The sequence below is a fragment of the Hermetia illucens genome, chromosome 4 (genome assembly GCF_905115235.1).
Source record: "Hermetia illucens chromosome 4, iHerIll2.2.curated.20191125, whole genome shotgun sequence".
NCBI lineage: Eukaryota > Metazoa > Arthropoda > Insecta > Diptera > Stratiomyidae > Hermetia > Hermetia illucens.
In genome coordinates, this window is record NC_051852.1 from 133,326,557 (window position 1) to 133,340,600 (window position 14,044).

The following is a 14,044-nucleotide window of genomic DNA, read 5'->3' on the forward strand; positions in this document are numbered from 1 at the left end:
TTGCACATCATCTTTACTGGCAAAATGCGGTTCAAATCAGTCTAGGTCCTATTCCTTTAACATCCTGCGCAATGGATTTCTAGAGTAATCTACCCACCGGCCAATTTGTAATAATGCCAGGCTTGGGGTTGGCCTGGAATTGTTTCCTAAATTGCGAATTATCCACCGCTGCTTCCGCTTTCTAATTAGCACATCTATCGTCTGTCTTTGCAGTCTTTGAGTAAAATTGTTGCTCACTTTCCATGTCCAGCAAAGAGAGAACACTGGCGTGGAAAAACCTCAACTTGATGTTGGTATTAAAGTATCTGAATTTCTAGATTTTTATATCATCATCATCATCGTTTTTATATAGCACTGTTAGTGCGTCGGGGGACATCAAGCTCAGTGACAAATTTGGAACAAGCGACAGTACCAAAATAGACAAATTGATCAGATTAAGCTATTTCAGTCAAGCTCAATATCCCCAAATACGCTCTGAGTAAAATTCCGCCATGTTATGTGAATAGCACGGTGGTCCAAAGCCCAAGTAAAAAGGAAAAGTTCGAGGTACAGGACATAGTACTATCCTTAGCAGAAACTCATGATGGGGTAAAGCGAGAAAAAAACGAATTTGGACGTCCAGTTGGACTAACTCTACCATACTGCGTCCTAGTTGATCACACCTTCATCGCAAGGGCCTAAAGTAATTAACTTCGCCCTTTTGGTTGTGGTTTGGAGGGAAATACCATCATGTACAGAGACAGGATGGGGCGACTCGATACCATGGAAACTACCAGCAAAGCAGGACTATGCTCTTGCATCCTGGAATGTTAGATAATTAAACAAATCTGGTGCTGGAAAACCAAGATGAACTAAATTTTTCTAGAATGTCGAAAAATATTTTATATATGACATATGTTATATATATATGACTAAAGTTTACCGTGGAAGATGGGTTGGTTATGAATCCCAGCCCCAAGGAAATGATTGGTTTGATGGTGAATACCAAGAAGTGCTTGACAAGAAAAACCAGGCATATAAACAACATATAGAGCCAAACCCCAAGGACTGACAGAGAGAATCTCCGTGGGCATCTAATAACATATCAAAGCGAAGAGAAGAAAACATTTTTACGACGAATTAAAGAAAATTACGTACAACATCAGTATCAATATTAAACCACCCTTTGTATTATAAAAACTAAGGCAGAGCAATCATTGGGGACGAAAGTGAACCAAGTGATCGTTGGGCGTTTTTTTTAAAAAAAAAAACTTTGAAACCCCTCGCATGCAACTCAATGTCTAGGACTTACAAGAATTATGCTCGATCATAATAGGAAAATTGAAATCAAAATAAAGCCAGCCATCAAATGTCAAAAATTAAACAAGGCGCCGGGCATAAATGACATCCCCGCTGAGCTCAACGAGTCAGGTATCCCATGGACCACGAGTGCAATCCATAAATTGATTTCCTCCATCTGGAACAGATTCCGCAAGAATTGTCAAAAATTGCGATATGCGCTGTCCCCAAAAAGGGTGACAAGTTTATATGCAAAAATTACAGAGGTATCCCACGACTTTGTAAGACCTATAAAATCTTCACGAAAATATTAGACGATATAAAGATTATGGCGCGATCTTTCACATCAGCAATCGAAATTATTTTCAACCTCGACAAAACAACAAACTAAGTTGATCCACGAATTAACGAAAACAAGATGAAAATTACGACAAATTCGAGAAAAATCACGCCCATCTGACAAAATAGAACAATTGACGAGAACAATTTGGAAAATGTAAATAATTTTATGTATTTATTTGTGCAACTCACAAAAGATGGAAATGAAGTGAAAGAAAAGGAAATGCCCAATTCAGTTCGCAAACAGAGCCTTCTGCTCGGTCCTGTTTTTTGAAAACCTGTTGCATACACAGAAAGTCAAACCCCGAGTACGACAATAAGACCTAGCTACGGATGTCAAACATGGACGCTAAGACAAACTTCAGAGAGCTGATCAAGCTCCTTCGAGAGGAGGATCCTCAGGAGAATAATAGGAGTAAAACGACCAATGGCGAATCAGATACAACCATGAGAAAATCCGGAAAGCGGTAGACAGATTATATTGTGTATGCTGATTTCGAAATTGGGGGATTGATATATTGAGATGTTGGAGAAAGTACATCCTGAAGGATAAGGCCCGAAACGGGTTGTTGAGCCTCAACGACGATGATTCCTCGAGTGAAATCGAAGTCTACCACAGAACCTACATAAAATAAATCCTTGATTTTTAAAGATGCACACGCAGCCATGTCATTTCTTCGCTACAGAGAGACCACCACTGAGGCAGTGATTATAATTATTATTCTATTAAGGGAATTTGCACTGCGTCCTACAAAAGCCATTATGCCACTTTTACTGGCTATAGTGTACCTATTAATTATAGTATGTTAAGAAAGCCTATAACCGTCAGCAATTTTAATATATTCCATACTTCCAAGTATTTCAATTTGGCATCTGGTATGAAGTATTCTCACAAGTGCCTCGACCTAATGCTGGAGATTGTTCCGTCACATTTCGCACAGAACCTGCAGGCAGTGTCTATAATAATTCCTATCTTCCTCAGGTGACAGTTTAGTCGACAGTGACCAGTGAGTATTCCCACTATAACTCAGAGATGAGGTTTAAACAGCCTTTTGATTGCTTGGGTTCGTATTTTCCGGTGAGCAACCTGGACTGCTCCCTTCCTGGTAGGTTAGCCTAGTATAGTTCTTTCAACAGTTCTTCTTCATTTTCGAATGGCAAAGCCATGAACCCGTTTCCGATACCTCAGAAGGGTTTTGGTCTGTGTAGAGGCCTCCCTGCTCTCTTTCTTGCCAGTTCGTCCGCTGCCTCATTGCCTTCTAACTCATCTTGGCATGTAACCCAGAGTATTTAGACCTTCCTGTGTGAACCGAGCGTTTCTAGTCTCTTAAAGCATTCCCATACCAGTTTGGAATTAACCTGGTTGGACCTAAATGTCTTCGTGGTCGCTTGGCTGTCGATCAGAATAGCAATGCGCTGCCCCTATAGATCATCTGGAAGTTGAAGGGGGCACACCTGGCGTGTATTTCCGTTCGAAATATATTATTGTGCTTACCCGGACACCCTTCCCTCTACTGTGAGGGATCCGCCATTCATCACCATGCTGGTTTAGACAATAGATCACAGCCACGCTCTCCCAGATTGTTCCGTTGCTCAACCATGTTTCAAATTTCTTATCGAAATGAAACCTCGTTGTCATGTTGGTATCAGTAATTCGATGCATCGCCTAGAAAAAATATCAATTTTCCTTCGATTTAGGTAGTTCTCCGCCTCATTGATACTCCCAGCCATTTTGAAGATTGCCTTTCTTGCCTGCATCTGCATGTGCGAACGAAGAAGAGTTAATCACAAGAGGACCTCCAATGGTTCCATTGGGAATGTCCTCATTATCATATGTATGCAACTCCCTATCTGTTGTGCTCAAATTACGCAGCTATAGGTAATAATTGGCCTATTGCAGTGTGTATCCAAAGAAGTATCTTTTTCCCTGCTATGGTCCTGTATCGAAATATGCTCTGGAGATGCCTTAATGGACCTAATAACTTGTACGAATGGGAAGCGCAATCAGGCCTTGCCTCAATGCTGGCAGGATTAGAAGGGTCTAGCAGGTAAAAGCCCGCACTAAATTAAGGTCAAAAAAGGAAGAGCAACGACAACATGCTCGGCGCTAATATTCCAACGCTAAAATCCTTCGAAGTATTATACAATGTTGTAAGCCATTCATTCAAGACAGCATTCATCATCAACCATTCGATGATAATGGGCAATTTCTTAAAAGTAACTGTTGACTTTATAGTAAGGCTCGACAGTTTGTCTTCAGGACCTTCAATTTTCCCAATCCTTCTTAAGTTGTAAATAAATTTCAGAATTTCATCCAAATTTGATTCCTGTTATTTACGGCTGACTTCTTAAATTATCACCAAATATTACATTTAATATCAAACGGTTTTGCAACTAACACACAGTCCAAAGAATGAATATATATCCAGGAAGCGTTCATATAATCCAAACGTCCATTAGAATCATTCCAGTAGATATCCGATAACAAAACAGCTTAAGCCAACCGTACAACCCTTTTAGTTAGGAAAAAAACCCAATCACCCACCATTTTTCAATATCCCTGTTCCAAGTCCTTAATAAACACTGAAAAATTTCAATCAACATAATGATATCGTTTTTCAACCTCAACGTTAACCTTTCCAGTCCCACAAGCAGTTCACGTCGCTAGAAGGATATTGCACTCTTTCAATCAAACCAGGATACAAGCACCACGATCACGTGTGGAAAGGAGGTAAGTTGCTCCAGTATATCGCTACAGGATATCACACGCCAATTCCAATGGCGATTCGCACTACTACGCCCCTTTGCAAGTTGTTTTTTTATAATGTCGCCAATTGAAATTTATTACCAGGAACTCTCCATCCCATTGCGAAGGGATTGCCCAGGAGCAGTTGCAATGCAAAGTGGGCATGCACAGGATAAAAACTGGAATAAGTTGTGAGTCGTTACAAACCAGCAACGCTATCGAGTCCTGCGGCGAGGCATCCAACAAGTTGTGTGCACTCAAGTAATTTGTGATGCTTCCTAACTCCATCAATAGTTGCCAATAAATCTTGGCTGGAAAATAACTCCATTGCAAAGATTTTTCTATGATTCTTACCCGCTCCTGTTCTGTTCGTTCTCCTCCTCGTCCTCCATTAAATCCACACTAGCCGTTGTGTTATTGGGACTTGTACATGGCTCGCTGGAATTCGACATGGCGTCGGAACGATACGAGAGATCGCTTTCGGCTAGGAGCATATTAATCTCCTGGGGCATTGGCTTCGGAAGGAATTTGCCGCGTCTGATTCCTGCAAATGAGAAAAATAAAAGTTGACTTTGAGAAATGAAATCGTTTCTTCAACAGCAAGGACGTAGCTGGCGAGAGAAGTCTTGAGAACTAAGTGAGATTTGAAGAAAATTGAATGGTAATACATAAGGAGAGCGATAAGGAGTCTAAAAGTTTTTACCAGGAATTATAATAAATTGAATCAATGGAGTCTGAGATGGGCTAAATTGATTAAGCAGATTTCGGTTTCGTGGGAAACCGGTTTTATGAAACTCGCGTATTTTGGCCAGACGGCACTTAATTGGTATATATAGATCATTCATTTATTTTCCATAATCAATAGAATGGATCATTACGAAAGAAAACCACAATAGGCTATTAAGCGTCAAGTTGTTCGGTCAACCTAACTTTCTGTCGGTAACATTCCCCGTCTTAGAATTCTACGAATAGGTCTTACAATCAACGCAATCATTAGGAAACTTCTACAAGTGATCGGACCAAGAGCATATCTTTTAATATTTCCCATAGAAAATAGATCTCAAGTGTGCTATCTTGGATTGGTACAAGATGCGGCAGCAAAACTTCCATTTTTCATAATTTAATAAAACCCAACCCCAAACCCCAACCTTTGATTTACGTGGTTCTGAAGATGTCGAAGAATTTTTGGCCCCTACATGAGGATGGACTATTCCGTAGCCTACGCAATGACGAAATCTATGAGCGATACCATGACCGTCCGGTTGTGGATAAAATCCGGGTCAATAGGTTACGGTGGGCGGATCACTTAATCCGTATGGATGAGGATGATCCTACCCGGAAAATCTATAAGGGCAATATCTATGGTAGAAAAAGAAGACGAGGCAGACCCTGCCTAAGATGGAGCGATGGCGTAGGCCAGGACACCAGACAGATTTTAGTAATATCGAATTGGTGGACCTCGGCGCAAAACCGGGCTGTCTGGAGTTCCTTATTAAGGCAGGCCAAGACCGGATACCTTCTTTTTCTTCAGCCTGTGTCCCGTTCACAAGCGGGGTCGGCTCGCTCGGATCGGTTTCGCCATTTGGTTCGATCGACTGTCTGATCTGGGTGCAATCTCGAGGCTTTCAAACCCCCACCAAGCGTATCAAGCCACCGTTGTTTCGGCCTGTCTTTTGGTCATTTCCCATCGACTTCAACGTTTAGACCAATCTTGGCAAGTAAATTCTCGTTAGCACGAATTACATGACCATACCATCGAAGATGCCTCTCTCGCAATTTTTCGACGATCGATGCGAACCCATAACGGTCGCAGATATCCTCATTGCGGATGTGATCAAAACATGTCACGCCGTTGATGATGATGATGAATGTTATCAGGCGGTCTAATGGACCAGGGGACTCAAGTTCTTTGTATTGTAACACTTGATCTGAACATTATGACCTTGGTCAAACAATTGATTTCCAGTTCTGGGCAGGGGTCAACGGTGCTAATTTAAAGCGATTTCGAAAGATGCGCTGGGTTGGATCACAAAATATCTGCTCGAAAGCTAAGAATTTTGTCAGGCAATTCTCTCAACACGTAACAGCTCGTTCTCTAGTGTGCCACTTTGGTAAACTTTCCCTTGCGCCTCTTTTTTGCTGATCACTCAAGAAATGCTGTCGAAAGCCGTAGGAAATAATTTCGCAGAAGAACAGCAAATTCGATTTGATTCCGCTTGGGAACATTGCTGGTGGAATAACTTAGTGAGTTTGAGATGGTCTAAATTAGCATTCAAGTTGACAATTGTCTTTGACTGATCTATCAAACGAACGGAAAAATTTACGGACTGTGGGTGATAATGGTCCACTTGAACGCTTATTGCGAGCATTCGTAATAATTAAAATCATTCACTAATCGCGCCTAACGTGAGTTCTAGCCGGGATAGGATAGTGCAGTAAATATACGCAATGGGACAAATTTAAACTATTGCAACTTTATTAATAATAGCGGGATTTTCACCAAACTTCCCAGTATTGCATACTAGATTATGGTCTACTCGCGTATCAACACAACATTTTTAGAATGAGTTTAAGAGGGCTTTTCTAGAAAATTCCTAGAATGTGGTGTCTTTATTTTAATTAGTTCCTCCCCCACCCCTTCACTCCTCCTTGTTACACCTGCGATTCGCAGGCAGTTTTCCACCAGTATTGCTTTATTGAAAATTTGTTTAAAAATCGAGGGATTCCAAAGTTCGCCATTCACTTAATGGCGGACCGGACCAGCTGGAAAGCATCATGCTTTCACGGTTGTGGTTGTGGTCGTTATAATTCATACATATGACGCGTTTTTGAATGAATAAAGGGGAGCAAATACCACTTTCTAACCACTTTGGTCACGCAGCTCCCAGAGCAGAGGTGAGGCAGCGTTTGATGAATTGACTTTGCCCTGGACGAAACCGCCTGATATAATTGAAGTTGACGATGCAAAAGCCCTTGAAGAGGGACTCAATTGGAAGGCACCAGCAGCACCAGCATACCCAATCAATCTAAGGTACTTTACGTTGGTTTTGACTCGATTATCGGCTCACCGAACGATATTGGATGCAGGGTCGGAATTTTGTTTTAAGTCAGGATGACTACTTCGGTTTTTCCAATCGAAACCTGAAACCATGAGCAGCCATCAATCCCATTAATATGCCAAGTTTCATTTGCAGCTGTTCCACAGTGTGTCTAGCAACAAGCGCCACGACGTCTGCATAACCGACCAACAGCCTAAACAAACGGTCATATGAAGCGCTCCAGAGGCAATAGGATGGAACTCTGCGCTACCCTCAATATCCTGAAGAGATAATTCGGGACGTGGAAATTATTGTCTAGTGTGTCTAGAAAGCCTTTCCATCTTACGGAATTAATGGCGTTTCTGACTTCAAGCGTTACGAGGAGCACCACCTGTCCAGCTCGGTGACTATGTGCCATCACTCGTCAAACGGCATCCACGACTTGCATATCAGTATCAACTGTGGATCTCCCTGCCCTAAATCCGAACTGGCATGGGAATAAGTCTCCAACAGCGCGTATCGGTTGAGTGAGTCTACTTCTGATAAGCTTTTCGAGTACTTTTCCAGCAGTGTCAAGCATACAAAGTGGACGGTGCGGGCCTTTAGATGTCACCTTCAGTCCATCCTTGGGTTGTTCGTCACGCAATCCGGTTAGGTAGGAAGAGTTTTCATGAGCCTCTCAGGGTTTCCAACTCAAGCCGAAATTAAAGGTTCAATAAAAGAGAATCTCCAGAATGCTCGCTTTTTCTAACTTGAGCGTTCAAGCGTTATACGCTGCAGATTCTAGGGTTAAGAGAGTTTAGATGATAAGACTCTAGGGAGCAGTGCCCTCTCTCTAGCGGCGTTGCACTGTGGTACTCCGGAAAGCCTGGATGAACTAAGCCTGAGATCGGTGTTGGACTAAGAGTTGCTACAATCCCAAGGACCGCCCTGAATCTTTGGGAGCTCTTTCTGGAAAGAATATTGACTACGATATTCTAATCCAGTATGAGGAACATTTAATTTATGCATCAGTGGAAAAGGAGGCTCTCTATGAAGAATCGAATGCAGTCTAGGAGAGATTTCTTAAAGGTGCCATCGACAGGCATTGGCTGATCTGAATGCCAAGGTCAGCTCTGACAACACCTTGTTCGGATACGTGATTGAAAAACGCGGTCTCGGCGACCGTAATGATAACGGCAGGCGATTTGTGGATTTCTGCAGCTTTCTTTGCCTCGTCCTAAGGCGCGCACTGTTGCAGCACAGAGTTTGCCATAAGTTCAGTTTGGTTTCGACCTGTGTCGTGGTTAACTGACGCACCTCTTTAATGACGCATGGGCGTAGTTGACGCAATGGGTTCCATTTAGGTGTAACTGGCAACCACATATTCACTTGCTCTTCATTGACTTCAAGAAGGCTTTCAGTAGCGCGAACAATGAGTGTATATGGAATGCTCCTCACTATCATTAAAGCGACATATGATGATGTAAAATATCAGATGGTACATGGGAACAAAATTTTGAGGCAATTTGAAGTCCAAAATAGCATTTGAATTCTACAATCCACCGAAGCTTTTTCTTCTCATGTTCATCGGTGAGGCTTTTCATACTGACCTGTCCAGAGGGGCATTTCAGGCATTTTAGCTACGCTGCTGACATCCACTTACTCTCGCATCTAAGCATATATCTTGGTCAAAAGGCAATGTATCTGGAGAAGGAGGCAAGTGTAGTCAGACTGAAAGCTTCGCTGTTAGGCTGGACATTGCCGTCGTCCGCCACGCTCTACAGCCTATTTCGAGCCTTGGCCTTCAGGATATCCTTCTTCCAATCATCCCCATCTATCGATAATGTCATCCAATATTGATATCCGAGTGAATTGTCGAAGTGGGTTGGTTTTTATTCCATTCCATATATTCCATAGGTCTTTGAAATTCGACACTTGTAGACGCCTTTCCTCTTGTACTGATGGTAGTCATAGTTTGCTCCTCGATACGATTCCCCGTCGAAGATGCTGGATGACTATCTTTTGGTGACGAGAAAGTAGTCTATCTGGCTGAAAGTAATACCATCTGGGGACGCCTATCTCCTTTTGTGAATGCGCCTGTGCGTGAAGCATGTTGACTTTATTATTAAATTTCTGCTACTTACGAAGTCAATGAGGCGTCAGAAGTTGTCATAGGATATATCATGGAGACTGTGTTTCCTCGTTCCCAAACTTGACGTTGAAATCTCCGGACAATATCTTGACAATCGTAAAATTGCTGTTTGACTTCATAATCTTTTTCTTCAGTTTAGACGTGCTTCGATATGAAGGGTACACATTATTTCGTATATAAGTTTGAAGACAAGTAGAAGAAGGATGTAGGCTTTATGGATAACCATGGCGTGACCTAAACCATATTGCTAGAAACCAACAATGATTTTTGACAACCACATGCAGTTCTCCTTTTTCTTTAGCCTTTGTCCCGCTCGCAAGAGGGGTCAGTTCGTCGTGATCAGTTGCGCTACTCTATTCTTTCAAAAGTTTGATTTGGATGCAGTCGGGAGGTTTTCAAATCCCCATCCAACATATCATGCCGCCGTTATCTCGACCGACCTTTTGGTTGGTGCTCACATAATGGCCATCACCCCTTAAATAAGAAGTGTTTCTAGATACTTCCAAAAGAAGGATATGGTTCATTTCCCAGATTGGCGGCGGGGAACCCCCTGAGTGAGTGTTCACCAACAACTGTCTTCTTCATATATTGGTCCTACTGGAATATCAGAAAATACCGTCCTTTCTTTCCTTTCGTCGTTGTTAAAGCATATATCCCTAAGCTTGCCGCCGTATTCTGCTTCTACCACTTTCTGGACTTCTACTTTCCCATGACCAAGGGAGCCCACCCCCCTATTTTCATGCGACACAACAATGCACAACTATGCAATACCGTATGGAAGGGAGAATTAGTCCCATAATGCCTTATTATGTTGCCTTTATGATACTACAAACTTATAACCTGATATGCTTGAAGCTTTACTAGAATTCATCAAAGCTGACATTTTTGGGATTATCATCCCCATTATCAAGGATCGTGGCTATGTGCAGGTATATTCAAACAGCTAATTTTAGTACTTATATGTATAGGTACATTAGTCAGAAGCGATAACCTGAAATTCTTTGAAGGAGCTGTGGATAGCCTCTCCAGCAAAATAATTTCAAAATGTCCAGGCAGAGTTCGCAAGCTCATTTATTCGGTTTTTACAATTAATTGGCAACGCTTTACACAAATTTGAAGTCAATAATTCACAGGGAGCACACCAACTCAGTATAATGAGCTACGTATAATCCAAAAATAGATCCAGTCTTTACGTCATTTATTCAGCCATCCAGGCTTTAGTCATTTTACCCTTTTTTTCTTTCAGTCAGGATTGGGACAGTTACCAAAAGTGTATCGGATTATTTCGTTTTTCTGCTCTGGAGAGTTTAGATATTCGATGTCCTGCCATGGATAAACAATGAACGAATTGATAAAATTGGATTAACTTATATCCGTTTTAATCAGCTTTGATAGGCTCGGAAATACTTCGTGGGGGAATTGATTCTATGGGAATTTTACAAATCGTATAAATAAATTTCAAATAATTAGAAAAGTGGAAAACCTAAGCTATAAATGTAAATTTTTAAATACCGTCAAGTGAACATAGTCTGAACTATCAGTTATGAATTAGCTGTTAATTCGGAGAAATTGTTCTCATAAAAATTCTGTTGACTGAATTTTCAAAGAGAATAGAAGGAAAATCTAAAAGATAGATAATTGTTTGCACCATTTACTTGTATTTGATATTGTCATACACCTCGCACCAGTCATCCTGAGGGAAGCTCTAGGTATATCTGAAAATTTTAGATTTTCAGATAAACATGACCTTGGTCGAAGTTATGAAAAAAAATCGATTAACAGAATGGACAATGATTTAATATGATTAATTTCTGAAGATTTTCTGGGGTAACTTCACGGAAAGAGACTCGCTTGCTGCTGCTTATTTTTCCACGTTTGTTTTTAAGGCAGTGGAGTATAGTGCACTGTGCATCAAATAAAGTTTTGCTGCTTTATTCAATTTCATTGGCTTCTCTAATTCAGAGTCAGAATCAATTAGCAAACAAGCCCCCAATTTCCCTCATTCGATGATCTACTTATCTACTACAGTACTTAATGTCCTATGGGGAACTTTTACGTCTGCAGATGCATGTATTTATTTCATTTCATTAAACATTCTTGAGTACGGCCATGCTAAGAACCTAAATAATAGGAACGAAGCTAATTGGAAAACGAGTGATTACATTTGAAAAATAATAATAGGCTTAAGAGAGGATTTGACCTAAGCCTAATCAGGTGATTGCCTACTTAACATGGAAAGCTTACTTGTAAATGAAATGAAACAGATTTTAGAAAGATGTGCATATCGTGCCTAGCTAAGCTTCAAGGGCCAAGATTAATTTCGCCTAAGCTGAAGAATGAAGGAGTTTTTAATAAACAAGGATCCCCTTTAATCCAAATTTTCAATAGCGCCGAAATTCAGTAAACTGGCTTTATCTTGATGCTACGATCCCTCGCAGGTGAGACAGAAACCCTCCGGGTGTAATTCCATTCCTTCGCAGTACTTCCGCAATTCTACTCTCCACCACAAGAGATAACCCCGTATACGAAAATTGCTATCTGCATTTAATACACCTTGCGGGTGTAAGGATTAACCTCATTCAAGCCAAAGCTTATTCCTTTATGAATTGCTTTGAAAACGCATACCCAGATTCAAACACACACACCCGGGCACGTATATAATAGCAACAAAAAAAATTCATTCCCATTAAGAATTATTGTGCAGAAGAGTGCTTTTGTCGGGCTTGACTATGCAAGCTTGTGAGTATCAAAAATTTAAATAATAGGATGATAATCCCCCGGGGTAATCCCACGTTCTAATAAATAATTCTTTCAGTTTTTTGACTTGTGAATGTTTGAAAGCAATTTAATTCGCATTCAATGTAATTTAAAGAAAAATTTTAACTTGGAAGTGATTGGGGGTTGGGCTTTGATGGAGCTCAACATATTTTTTCCGTTGAAAATTATTTGCGTATTTAAATGTACCTGGGGCGGGTGTTAAATGTTGTGGATACCATGGAAAAGTAAAACAGTTGTTCAGCTTTCTATACATACGGGGATTCCTTTATGTGTAGCTATACTAATATAACCTTTAGTGTTGTTCCGTGATCTGCACCCCTTTCCACATCTGTCATCTCCAACCAGATCCCTCTCTCCCCAACCACTCTCTTAATCTTCCTTACTTAAAACTATTCGATATGCGTACCCTCTTTAGACTTTTACTGGTCTGCTCCCCCTCTACTAACATCACTTATTGCAAGGATTCGAAGCACGGACTTCATTTCTTCCGCTAGACTCTGGCTCGTACCATAGTTCTTTTATACTTTCTCCTAAGAAGACCAATGAAATCTCGCATTTCTAACATGTATTCCTGTTTTATAAATGTAAAGTCAAGAAGATTTAATACAGGGAGAGCAAATCCAGCAGCAAAGGCACGGCCACCTGCCCGAAACCACGTTGGTGCATACTTATGCACTGCATCACACACATGGCACTCACACCAGTGCGTACGCTCAAAATTTTTCTCCCGCAATTACCGTCACTGTCGAAGATGTGCAATGATTTTTCACCCTATAAAATTATAGTGATCAAAGGGTAGTATGGGACCCAGGGCGAAACGTGGATTGGTAGCCACGATCGAGCATAAAACCTAGGAAACGCCTGCTCAACCAACACCAACAGCTCTACTACCAAACCCTATTTCCATCTCTAAGTGGTGACCGCTGGAAGTTCTTTCTTAACGAAAAGCTGCAGATGGAGAAGGATGAAGGCGAGTCTCCCGCACCTAAAAACAGGACAAATTGTACCAACTGGTCCTCCGGGTTGGGGGTTGGGTAGGGCTGTCAACCCTATACGGAAAATAACGTGTTACGAAGCCACAAAAGGAGCCTCGGACTTGACGGATTATACAACAACGAACCCAACAACGACAACGGAATAACAGTTCACGTTTTCTCATGGAACCTGCACTCCCTGTACAAAGAAGGAACTACCAAGCAACTAGCAGATACCCTGCCCCAATATAGGGCTGATGTAACAGCCTTGCGGGAGATGCGGACAGGGATCAGTTTCCTGGGCACGAGTCACTACATCATATATTATAGTGGCTATCCAGTAAACCATGTACTCGGAGTAGGTTTCTTAGTCAGCCAAAAAATGAAACCTGCTGTTATCGGCTTTGAAAATATAAGCAAACGGCTATGCACTCTTCATTTACGAGACAAATTTAGAAATATAAACCCCATTAACGTTCACGCCCCTACAGAGGAGACTGTAGAGTAGGAGAAGAACACATTCTACGAGGCAGTGGAATGAACCCTCGAAGCGTCTCCAACCAAGTAGGGACGGAGCCCGTATTCAATCGATACCTTGGCTCTTATAGCTTACATCAAAATACAAATGATAACGGACTGCGGATTATTCAATTAGCAGTGTCACACAAAATGGTTGTTGGAAGTACTTGGGTTGCGCGGAAAGCGACTTACAAACAAACGTGGACCTCTCCAGACGGGACCACTTTCAACCAAATTG

The 14,044-nt window shown here is 41.4% G+C and overlaps 1 protein-coding gene across 1 annotated transcript in view; it reads right to left on the reverse strand.

The window, feature by feature from the left end:
• The window catches only part of LOC119655987, a 247,446-nt gene that overhangs the window by 5,233 nt on the left and 228,169 nt on the right, over nucleotides 1-14,044 (reverse strand). Inside the window, exon 8 of the mRNA XM_038062225.1 lies at nucleotides 4,718-4,907. Coding sequence (XP_037918153.1) covers nucleotides 4,718-4,907 — 190 coding nt within the window. The remainder of the gene's footprint in view (nucleotides 1-4,717; nucleotides 4,908-14,044) is intronic.